Source organism: Bactrocera dorsalis, chromosome 2, assembly GCF_023373825.1.
Source record: "Bactrocera dorsalis isolate Fly_Bdor chromosome 2, ASM2337382v1, whole genome shotgun sequence".
Classification (NCBI taxonomy): Eukaryota; Metazoa; Arthropoda; class Insecta; order Diptera; family Tephritidae; genus Bactrocera; species Bactrocera dorsalis.
The window spans coordinates 30,592,784-30,604,862 of record NC_064304.1 but is presented as its reverse complement, the minus strand read 5'-3'; the positions used below and the strand labels follow the sequence as shown (position 1 = coordinate 30,604,862).

At 38.9% G+C, this 12,079-nt stretch overlaps 1 protein-coding gene across 1 annotated transcript in view; it reads right to left on the bottom strand.

Annotated features, from left to right (window-relative positions):
- LOC105231878 (protein timeless homolog) overlaps positions 1-11,867 on the bottom strand; it is a 455,353-nt gene extending 443,486 nt beyond the window's left edge. Inside the window, exons 1-2 of the mRNA XM_049448228.1 lie at positions 11,530-11,867; positions 11,148-11,471 (exon numbers count right to left, since the gene is read on the bottom strand). Coding sequence (XP_049304185.1) covers positions 11,148-11,471; positions 11,530-11,631 — 426 coding nt within the window. The 5' untranslated portion in view covers positions 11,632-11,867. The remainder of the gene's footprint in view (positions 1-11,147; positions 11,472-11,529) is intronic.
- Positions 11,868-12,079: the final 212 nt, after the last annotated feature.

The following is a 12,079-nucleotide window of genomic DNA, read 5'->3' as shown; positions in this document are numbered from 1 at the left end:
CAAACACAGAACACAGTATTCACCATCTGTGTAAAGAACACAAATCAACAAAAGGACACCGGAAACAAAAAATACCGCATGCCAACTGGCGGGGCGAGGTGGAGGCGTCTTTCTTTAGGGTAATATACACTGGCAAATACTTTTATACGAGTATTTCATTTTCGTTTGGTTTCGCTTTTATTTCGGTCGTTTTCATTTTGAAATCTTCACGTGCCACAGAAGTGGCTAACAAATATCTCTTGCGCTGCCCTTTGATGCCTTTAAGCGCTTACCGCTATCGATCCATGCAGCTTGTAAAGGGGATTTCAATAGAGCCGTGCCGATTTGTTGTATACATCTAACCATAGGCTGAGGACAGTCCGGAACCGCGTATGCCGGCTTGTGATAATGGAATGCCATATGGTCCAGCTGCAAGACCAAACGACGGGCTCTGGTGTCAGTGTTCCACCACCCATGGCAACAAAGGTAACCTTTCTTAGAGATGAAGATTCAAATGTGAAGCCACATTTCCATTTATAGTTTAAGAGTTCACTGGAGCAACATCTGTTCACTAAAGGAGCAGCTACCACTGAAAAAATGGTCGATTGTTCAGAGTTCACTATTTTCTGGAAATCTAAATTGAAGGCTGATCTTGGAGCTGACGATATACCAAAAAGATCTCGCTATTTTAAAGAAGGATCCTGTAAATGTTATAAACAACTGAGACTTGAGGATATGCCTCTAGATTGACCGATCGAATTAATTGGATAAATGTTTCTGGCAGTTTGTTGAAGGCATAACTGTCCTCCCATAGATATCGTGGATGGCCTATGACAAGATTAAGTCTTTTGGACCGCTTAAAAATGGGCTTCTGTAAAGTATTAAAAGGAGATCTGATAATCGAGATTTAGGAAAAAATTTATATAGAAATGAAGTATTCGGAGCAGAGAATGAACCTCAATCGGAGACTAAGATGTTATTATTCCATTACCATGATTAGATGGAGGCTTATTGGTGAGTAGTTGGCAGTTAACGTGTTTTAAAGTAAAATATTTTTGTATGAAAAAAAAACACCAAGCCATTAGAGCATGCAAGGTTTGTCCGGAAAGTAATGGGACTGAGTCCATTTAAGAAAATGTATTGAACCAATCGTTACAATTCTTTAAAAACTTTCAAAATAGACTCTTTCTGCGTCGATGCAGAGTTGCGAGCGCGATTTCCAAGCATTGAAGACGTCATGGAAGGCAGTCTCTGGAATAGCCTTGAGAGCAGAGGTGCATCCTGCTGGGATCACCTCTGTCGTCTCAAAATGCTTGCCTTTCATCAGCCTTTTCAGGCAAGGAAACAAAAAAAACGGGCGGCTGTTCACAAGAAAGGCGGTGTGAGCCGGGGCGTTGTCGAGGTGCAACTTGGTCTTGTACGACCAGATTGACCCTTAGTTTGTGTCTCTTGAGGACTTCGACGTAAAATTTGGAGTTGACGATTTGTCCAGAAGAACAAATTCACGGTGGACAATGCCTTTGATGTTAAAAAAAAACAATGAGCATTGTTTTCACTTTGGATTTGCTCATTCTTCTCTTTTTTTGGGCGAGGAGACGCCTGGTAGTGGCCTGGTGCCACCGAAACAAACCACTTCTTGCTAAAGGAATATCTGGGTAAGCCTGCTTGATCATATCAAACGTCTTTGTCGCAGTTTTACCGAATTTCACACAGAATTTAATCGCGTACCTCTGCTTTAATGAACGCTGCCTTTTCGGCTTGCACCACGCACAGAAACACGTAGCGCGAAAATATTTGTCCTGACTCTCCAGGTGCTCGGAGGCAACTAACCAGCCGCTCATTCTTTAGCTAAGAACGTCCTCTACCGAATTCAGTCGGTGCGCACACGCTACAAATTACAGTCGGGGCAGAAGAAAATCAGTTCTATTACTTTCCGAACAAACCCTGTACGTGTTGTGTATATCTTTCCGTGATTAAATTGGAACACTTTACTGAAGACAATGAAAAAAATTGCAGGTCACGATATATTAAAGGTGGCCAAAACGACACTAAGAAATCATATCGTCCTTAACGGAAGACCCGGTATATTAGCATGTTTACTTGGTAGCAATATTGCTGAAATAAAGACACCGCGCTGACGAACGATAAGCCTCAACGATGTTTTGAATTTTGATTTCATTTTAAACATTTTCTTCTCTTTTGCTTTTATTTTCGGTTTTTTTTTAGCACTTAAGGGTAAATAGTGAAAAATGCGGGTACTGACTTGGCCGTCGAATGCCGAGAGGCAACGCAAATAACGGCTTGTGGGACTTATTGTGGATTTGGTCAAGGTCATCGAGCGTCAAGCATAGCGCCATAATATACACCTTATAAGAGACTGTATACTATTTGTTAAATGTAAAATATATTATAGAAGATAGGATATGTTATAATCGGAAAAAGTAATTTTTTTTGCTGAGTTGGAGCATGGAATCTTCTCCAGAGCTATATCCTTCATTTAGTGGCATTTTTACAATAACTGTAGTACTATACTATTATGAGGAAAAAATAGTAAAACTCAGTTCATAATATCAAAATTCTTAATTTATTCTTCAAAATCTTAGGTTGTAACAACTTTTTTTCAAATTCTCGAAACAGTCGTTTAAGTCAATTGTGAATAGTCTCCAAAGCGCGGAGCGATTCACATTTAATATCTTCAATTGACTCAAAACTGTTTTCCCATAGCGGTCGTTTGAGTTTACGGAATACGTGGTGCAAAAACTCGGAGTTGTCGGCCCATAATTGCGGCCTCTTTTTACCAATGACTTCGCACAAACGAAGCATAACATTGTTGGACTTCGATAATCGAAGAAAACTGTCAACATAACCTTGGTTTTTTCAGCTTCGGCTCACCTTCGCCACGATATTCGGCCTAGTGATCGTCTGTTTCCGCGTCCTACGCATAGATCCAAAACTCATCGCTCATGTTTTCCATACAAGGACTTGATTTTGATCAAACAGTTTGTATAATGATCCGATATTCGCGGTACCAACAAATTAACTTCTTCTTTCGGAGAAAAGGAAGTGTGCAAAATTTCAGTTCGATATCTCACATCTACTAAGAGAACTGTATTATTGAGCACTCAAAACATCAATATGATGAATAATTAATCGTAAATTCGCCGAGTATCGCATTCGATAGAACAATGAGCTGCACGGGTTATTATAGGTTATGTCGTCTGAATGGATGGAAACACTGCAGCTCCGAAAGTATTCGACGCAGTACCCGCCGAGGGAAGTAGAGGAAGAGGAAGACTTACATTTCGTTGCAAAGACCAGCTGGAGTAGGGCCTGTAATCTCCAATTGACACCAAACAGCGAAAGGGAAGAACTATTGGCGTTGTTGTAAACTTGGGTATAGAAGAAGAAGAGGGTCTTGACTTGTCACCGAATCACTTCTTTTTACTATCGTACGAAAGAGATCGCTGATGAAGACCGTGCTGGGAGACCTGCGACTTCGACAAACACCGACAATGTAAACTCAGACCGTCGACTAAGAATTTCTCTAATTGTCCAAATGTGAAATTTATCGAAATCTGTGGTTCATGACATTGTGACGGAGCACTTGAACATGCGCAAGGTGTCAGCGAAGATGGTCCCAAAAGTGCTCACTGACGACCAGAAATTGCGGCGATTGGAAGTGTGTCAAGAAAATTTTAATATGTGTGAAAGTGACCCCCAATTTTTGAATAACGTAATCACAGGTGACGAGTCATGGATATGATCCCGAGACAAAGAGGCATTCGTCCGGGTGGCACATGCCGGCAAAGAGGATCCAAACAGCATGCAGCTAGGCTCTCAAGGCTATTCCGGAGAATGCCTTCAGTGACACCTTCAATGCATGGAAATCCCCCAGGCATCGCTGCATCGACGCAGAAGGAGCCTACTTTGAAAGTTTTTAAAGACTCAGTTCTTTTACTTTCCGGACAAACCCCGCACATATTTCGCAATAGCAAACACTAAGCGGTACAATTTGTTTCCTAACTATCTTCACTTTAGCGGCGTTAATTTTTTAAATCTCTACCAGAAGCTTGAAAAGAAAGCAGCTAGAGGCTTACATTGATGTCCACATTAATTGTTAACACAAGTCATTTCGGAGGAAGGAAAAAAGCAACAAAGTAAAATGGTAGAACTTGTAGCGCCTGCCAGATGTTGCTTTTTTGTGGCTCCTTCAAGCATTGTGTTCCGTTGCCATGACGTTGCGCTATGAATTGAAAGTCACTTATTTGGATTGTGAGCACGGACAGGCTGCCGCTGCTTCAGCTGCGCTACATTAACACTCAAAGCGACAAATTCGAGTATGGTGTTGTTGTTGTGCTGCCAGACACTTCCGGAAAGCGAAAGCACTTTAAGCCAGCAAATAAGTGAAGTAGCGGTGTAAGTGTTGCTGGCAACTATTTGTTGCTGTTCAAAATGTGGCCACCAAGGCAACCAGAACAAGCTGCATCAAATTTCACAAAAAAAAACACAAAAATAACAAAGAAAATTAGGAAAAAATCAGCTTGTTCGCTGGTGGCCAAAATAAGTGAATTCGGCCTCACATTGTTGTTGTTGCTGGTGTTGCTTTCTTCGCGCGCATTTGTCAAGATGAAAAAGTTTCTGTGCCATGCTTAATTTAATCTACGCATTGTGCAAGGATTTGTGGTCTAAAATGTGCGTAGCCGCTTTCGGGCTTAGTTTGTGTGCCTGTGTGTGTGTGTGTATGTGCTGGTAGCAGTTGCTAAGTGTTGTGGCAGATTGGTTAGTCTTTGAAGGCGTTTATTACTTGCGTGCGTTGGATTTAATTTTTTTAAATTAAATTTTCGTTGCTCCTCGGTCATGTTATTCTAAGTTCTTAAGCCGCACGACGCACGTACGTCATATTTCAGCACCATGTACGTACGTATGTACATACGTAGATACTTACGTAAGTTCAAAGTAAATGCTTGCTTTCGCTCGGCTTTGTGGGCGACGTAAACGACTTGGCATTCAAAGCGACAAAAGTTTTCATTTGCGAGGCGAAAACTTTTGCGAATTATTAAGACCGCAAATGAGTAGATTTAACGCTATGTATGTATGTATGTACGTGTATGCGTGTGTGTCGCTTGGCGGATTAGGTGGTGAGATTTCATTTCATTTATTATTCAACGCACACGCCTGGAGGGCAAAGTAATTTTTGCTGTAACTTGTAATTGTAAAAATTGAGGATACACGCGCTACACACACATACATATGTAAACTTGAATGTGACATGCCATTTCAACTTTATATATATAAATATATACATTAGGGTGATTCAAAAAAAAATTTTTTTTTTCGTTCGGTACTCTGAAAAATAGGTTCCTAGACACCTCTAAGAAAGCCTCTCCAAAAACCATTCCATTCACTTAAATTGACAGTTTGGTGTGGTTTTTGGTCATGTAATCATAACGTGCGCAGATTTATATTCGATGAAGATGACAGTCATTAAGAAAATTTCGAAATAATATATAGTAATATTGGGTTGTCAAAAATGTCTTGCGGTATTTTTATTGAATCAATTCGTGTGGCACCCATACATCGAGCTTTTTAGTGACTCCAAGCTTCTTCAAATGGTTTATAACGGTTTGATGACTACTAGCCGGCCTCTTTCGACCAATTCAGCGATTTTATCGCAATTTTCGACGACAGGCCTTCCGGAGCGTGACGCATCTTCGACCACCTCTACACCAGAACGAAAACGTTGAAACCATCGTTGTGCGGTGGAAATGGAAACTGTATCGGGTCCATAAACTGCACAAATTTTATTGGCGGCTTGAGATGCATTTTTGCCTTTATCGTAGTAGTACTGTAAAATATGCCGTATTTTCTCTTTATTTTGCTCCATGTTTGCGACGCTATAACTCACGAGCTACTTAAAAGAAACGGCAATCAATCGAACACGTGTTAGCGCGTGAAATGAGCTTTCCAAAAAGATATAGCATGACCCGATGCGACGAATAAAACTAGAACTACAAGCTTTCAGCGCCAACTAGCGAAAATACCGCAGGACTTTTTTGACAACCCAATATGTAGGATGGTCTAAAAAGTCTTTTCGTTTTTCAATCAAACTTCAACTTTTGTTTTTTATATTTATAATGAATTTTAATGAACCAAATATGTACCATTTTGGTCGACCACTCTTTGTCATTTTTCGACTATAGACATTATTCAATCAGTGTAAAACATTTCTGGTTTCACGCCGAAAAAGTGGGACAAGTAAATTTCACAGGCTTCTCTTGTAGCCAACTTTACTCTATTAAGGGAGTCCATGCATTGACCGAATTAAATGGTAGTCCCAAGGTCAAGGCCATATGGTGGATGCATCAAAACTTTCAAGCCAAGCTCTCCCAGTCATTAAAGATCTGTGTGGTCTAGCGTTGTCCTGATGGAAGACGAAGCCCTTTCTGTTGATCAGTTCTGACCGTTTTTTTCGATTGCTTGCTTCAATCTCATCAGTTGTTGACAGTAAAATGTAGAATCAATCGTTCGACCAGGCTGGAGCAGCTCATAGTGGATGATTCCTTTCCAATCCCACCAAACACTCAGCATAACCTTTCGAGACGTCAATCCTGGCTTTGCGACCATTTGTTGAGCTTCACCACGCTTGGACCATGATCTTTTTCGCACATTATTGTCGTATTTGATCCACTTTTCATCTCCTGTTACCATTCGCTTCAGAAATGGTTCCATTTCATTTCGTTTCAGCAAGGAATCGCAGATGTCAATTCGGTCCATTCAAATTTTCACAGACAGTTTATCTGCTACCCAAACAGCGAGCTTCTTTTTGTGGCCACCCTTGTTTAAAACGTTCAAAGCCGTTTGATGATGATCGTTAAGTTCCTTAGCGATATCGTGGCTGCTTATGTGACAGTTCCGGTCAATCTTTTTCATAAATTCATCATTTTTTTCATTGATAGTTCGACCAGAACGAGGTACAACTTTCACATCCAAATTTTCAGAACGGAAGAGAACTACTGTTGTGCTACACGAACTGATACAGCATCGTCTGCGTAAACTTCACAATTTTTTTTGCGTGGCATTATTCTTTTTTTTTTATACAAAACTTACAAAATATAGCGAATTTCTTCATTATTTTCACTCATTTTTGAACAGCTGCAACTTTTTTTCAACTTCCCGAATTAAATTTTTTTGATTAAATGAAGCTTATAATCTCACCTTACCAACACTTTCATACCATACACAATGTGGTTCGTAGCGCTGGAGATATACGACTGCAACGACATATATTGGCAAAACATAATACGAAAAGACTTTTTTCACCCAATATATCCTGCTACTACAACAACAAAGCGCTATTAATAATTTATTTATTTTTTCTATTTTTATCCTCTAAGATTTCAATGCCTCCACACTGAGACCTACATACTTACATATTAAAGTGAATTGTACTTTTAATTGCAAGTTTTCTGGCATCAAGCAAATTCTGAAGTCTACTAACATTTTATATGGACAATTTGCCACAATTTGTGACGTGCTCAATGCCATTGCGACCAAGTATCCTGCTGTCAACTGTCGCTGGAAAAGTTTTAATGCAGCTTGAGAGCATAAAAATTGCATTTCTATTTTATTATGTGGCAAATTTAACTTTTTTATCAAGCGTCGCTATCAACTGGCTGTGATTTTTACAAACAGAATGCAATTAAAATGTCAACCGCGTAAAAAATGCTGATGCGACGCTGCCACGGCAGCCATTAGCCAACAAGTGCGCTGTCGCGGCCGGCAAAGAGGTCACCAATTATATTTAGTGCAATGTCAAGTGGGTGTATGCAATGCAAAGCATTTAAAAAATTACAAAAAAAACATCAGACAGGGTTGAAAAAAATACATTTTCGACAGCGCATAAAAGACTGTATAGCAAATGGCGAAAAATATTTAAATCGTGCGGAGTAATCTCACTGATGATGGGTCAGTGCATGTTGCACCGCACTGTGAGTTTTGTTCGCAGTGGCTATCAGACATCGGGTCGGCTGTACGTGGCGAACTCTTTAATTAATCCTTTTAATGGCAGCAAATAGCCAGTTTTGCAGTTGAAATAAAAGCAAAGAAAGAAAAGCATGAAATTAAAAGAAAGAAAGAAAATAGTAGCAGTTGAGGCAAAAAAAATGTTTAAATATAAACGAGCGCATAAAAATCATTAAAACTTAAAACTTATGCGTAACACACGGATTTTTTTTTATACCCTGAACAAGGTGTATTTAGTTGAACATGATGTTTGTAATATTGTAATACCCAAAGGAAGCATCGGAGTCCTTATGAAGTACATATATACTTGTATATGTAGAAATGATCAGCTGAGTCGATTTAGACATGTCCCTTTATTTGTTCGTGTTTGTTGTTGTAGCGGGAAAAACCTTCCTGAAGGTTTGCTGCCAGTTCGACAGTCCTTGGCCGGATAAAAATCCAGGTTCGTCCGATTACGTAGACCCGACTATCGCGAGAATGGTCTGTTGGTCTGAACATCTGTCTGAACATCTGTCTTTATATACGCACACTATGTACTCCGTCAGTTTTCGAGATGTCGATCTGAAAATTTCCAAAGTCTTTTTCTTCTCAAAAATCTGTTAATTTATCGGAACCACTATAGCATAAAGCTCCAAGAAAACTGAATAATCAAGATCTAGTCCTTGTACGAAAAATTTTTAGTTGACAAGTAATCCTTTCGTAATTTGGCAAGGATTAATGTTGAAGACAGCGGTACAATCTCTAAACAAATTGTTCAGATCGGAACACTATATCACATAGCTGTCATAAAAACTGACTGAACGAACTCAGGTCTTAGTGTGGAAAACTTTTCTAGTTGACAAGGTATCTTTTCGAAATATGGCATGGATTACTCTCCACAACAGCTGTACAATCGCGAAAGAAATCGTTTAGATCGGACAATTATAGCCTATAGGCTGCCGTACAAACTGACCGATCGAACTCAAGTTCTTCCAAGGAAAACAGTTGACAAGATATTGTCACAAAATTTGACATAGACTATTCTCCAAAACAACGCTACATTAACGGATTAAATTGTTCAGATCGGACCGCTATAACACATAGCTGTCATACAAACTTTTATTTGACAGCATATCCTTCCGAATGTTTCCGTGGATCATTCTCCAAAATAACGGTACAATCTCCGAACATATTGCTCAAATCGGACCACTATAGCTTAAGGCTGCCATACAAATTGAACAAACAAAATCAAGCTTTTGTATGGAAACCCTTTTTATTTGTGAAGGGAATTAACGTTTTTTCTTGATTTTTATATTATTTATTTTTTTTTTTAAGCGTTTGCACATTTTAGCGCATTAATTCGCTTACATTTGCTAATGCGCCACTGTCAGCCATAAAACTATTTAGTAATCCTTGACTTAATGTCAAGCGCTGGAGTTGGCGGCTAGGCAGAAAGTTGATGCCGCGCAGGAGCGGCGATTAATTGCGACGAGCAAGTATACCAGAGGTCCAGTACATAAATTAGATAGCAAAAGGAGTGAGCGAGGGAGGGACGAAGTTAAGAAGAGCTTAACTTTCGCTGGGCTTCATACAGTCAGTTAGCATTTTTTATATTTCCACTAAATGGCAGCTAATAAATGGAAGCGCTGCCGCTAGTATATAGCTAATTTGAGTCAGGGCCAGACGCATTGGCATGTTTTTATATGAAATTGAGTTTGTGCGTACCTAGTGCAAAGTTTTCGCAGCGGTAAGATAACAAACTTTTTTTTTTTTTGAATATATATATTTTATAAATGCTATATTTATGTACGTAAGTAGTTGTTATGGCGCTTTCGCGTATTTGTTTTCAGCGTTAGTTTTTAATAGAGTTTTGTGCTTCTTTTTGTTATGCTTGTTGCTGTAGCATTACGAGTTTTCCGCTGCTTGTTGTTGTTGGTATTATTTTTTGTAGCGCTCTACGTCTTTCATGCCTTTAATTTGTTTGCCAAAGTCTGTCGGCATTTTTCCTACCCTCTCGCTGGCATTTACCGGCATTTTTTTTTGCACCCACCATTTCGCGCTTTTATAAATTTTGCTTTCATTTTTAACAAAAAGAGAAACCTATTCAAATTGGTGTAGGGAGAATTCTTTTCTTGATACTAATGAATCTCTGGTCGTTCGGCTAACGGTGACGGTGTGCAGAATGGTCGGCAGAAAACTTTTTCCAAGCAAATCTTCACCAAAGCCTAAAAGCGAAATGCTGCGCTGCTTTTAGTCCTCATTTTTTGCCCATTTTCCAAGGTCTTAACTTGGTTGGCCATTACATTATAATTTTTTTTTATATATTTTTTTAACTTTTTCACTGCACAAAGGCGCCAATTTTCATGCACTTATTCATGTACTTCTTACTCGCTTTCTACTCTTTCTGCGCGTTTTTGTTAGCAATTGGGGCTAATGATTTGAATGACCATTCTTGGGGCTTTTATTATTTTGTTAAATTTGAAGTGAAGTTAAAATGCAGTTAACAGAGATTTGTATTATATTTCTTTGCACTTAATTGCAATTATTTACATCCTTTTGTGTGTGTACTTAAGTAATTGTGCGGTAAAACCGAGGGTTGCAGCTGTGTGGTGTGCACAAATGCCCAAAGGTGCCTATTCAATATAATTTATGTTTACTATTGTGCAGAAGTAATATAATTAAATAGCCTGAAGTGGCGTGTTTACGACTTTCCAGCCGAACATTTAAATTTTCTTTTAAAATGATTAATGTAGTTTAGAACTTTAAGATACATAAAGCGTGTCGGCGCCGAAGGAAAATTAGTACACATATTTAACTTATATACAATAATAAACAGAGAACAATTTAAATTTAACACTTATGTACATACACATATGTTTGAAGAAAAGAATAATAAGCACATTTACAGACATACCTAACCACTTAAAAACATACACAACATTTAAAAGCTGCAATTACCACTTGAGTTTTCGAAGAAAATTTGCTTAGCAACATAAAATTATATTGAATTTTGCATTTAACAGCTGTTACTTATGGTTCATTGGTTTTAAAACTCGTTCTGATTATGCATTAGTGCTGCATTCAACTGCAAGGCCATTCACTTCAACCCCTTATTCACACACAAGAATACAACACCAAATAAAGCGCACACTCCTGTGGATACTTACGATTTCCAATCCCCTTTTCATTATGCCATAGAGTGGTACCCAAACTTTGTCTTGTGTAAAGGCACTCTTATAACCTTGTGAAATTTCAATCAATTCCATGAAAACTTTACGACTGTGGAAATCTTTTGGTGGTCCTTCGCGATACAGCAACAACGTAGGATTTGTTAAGATGACCATTAAACGTACAAGCGCATCTGTATATTCCGGATCGTGCACATAATCATGCAACATATGCACCAAATCCGTTTGCAACACTTTGGCATGGCCCAAATGACGGCGATATTCATGGTTTTCTAAATCGCGTCGCAAAATCCATATTAAATGCTGCAAATGGTAAGAGTTTTAGTTATAATGTGTACATAAATATAAGCAAACTACATACCCGTAGGCCCTGCAATGCGTCCGGCTCGGCCAAATAGCGTTCGTTATCGTAATAGCCAAGCGCCGCGCAAGTGGCATCGATATCCGCGAGTAAAATAGACATTACGTTGGAACGAACAAACGATTAACACTATATTTACACTTATTCGTAGTTTAATATTTCACTTTTACCGAACCGTACTCCCGAACGCGAAAATTAACAGATAAATATTTCACAATTGTTTTGATAAATGTAAACAAACTCAAATTCGCACGTGAACTGACAGATGTGCGCGCCAGCTTCGCAAACTCGGTGAACAGCTGATCGTACCGCCTTGCCACTTGTTGAATGCGTGTATTTTATTGCGTTGTGTAATTTCGATGGTGGTGAAAAACGATACGTGAGCTCGTACGCTTTTTAAGAACGTAAATGAGATCGTATTCGCTCTTTGTTGAGATCGTCTTGTTATTGCTTAGAACGTATATCACATAAACGTTCTCTGGTTATTGCTGTTATGTGGTGTATTACTGAACGATCGTTCTTTTGTCATTTCAATTTGAATTGACTAACT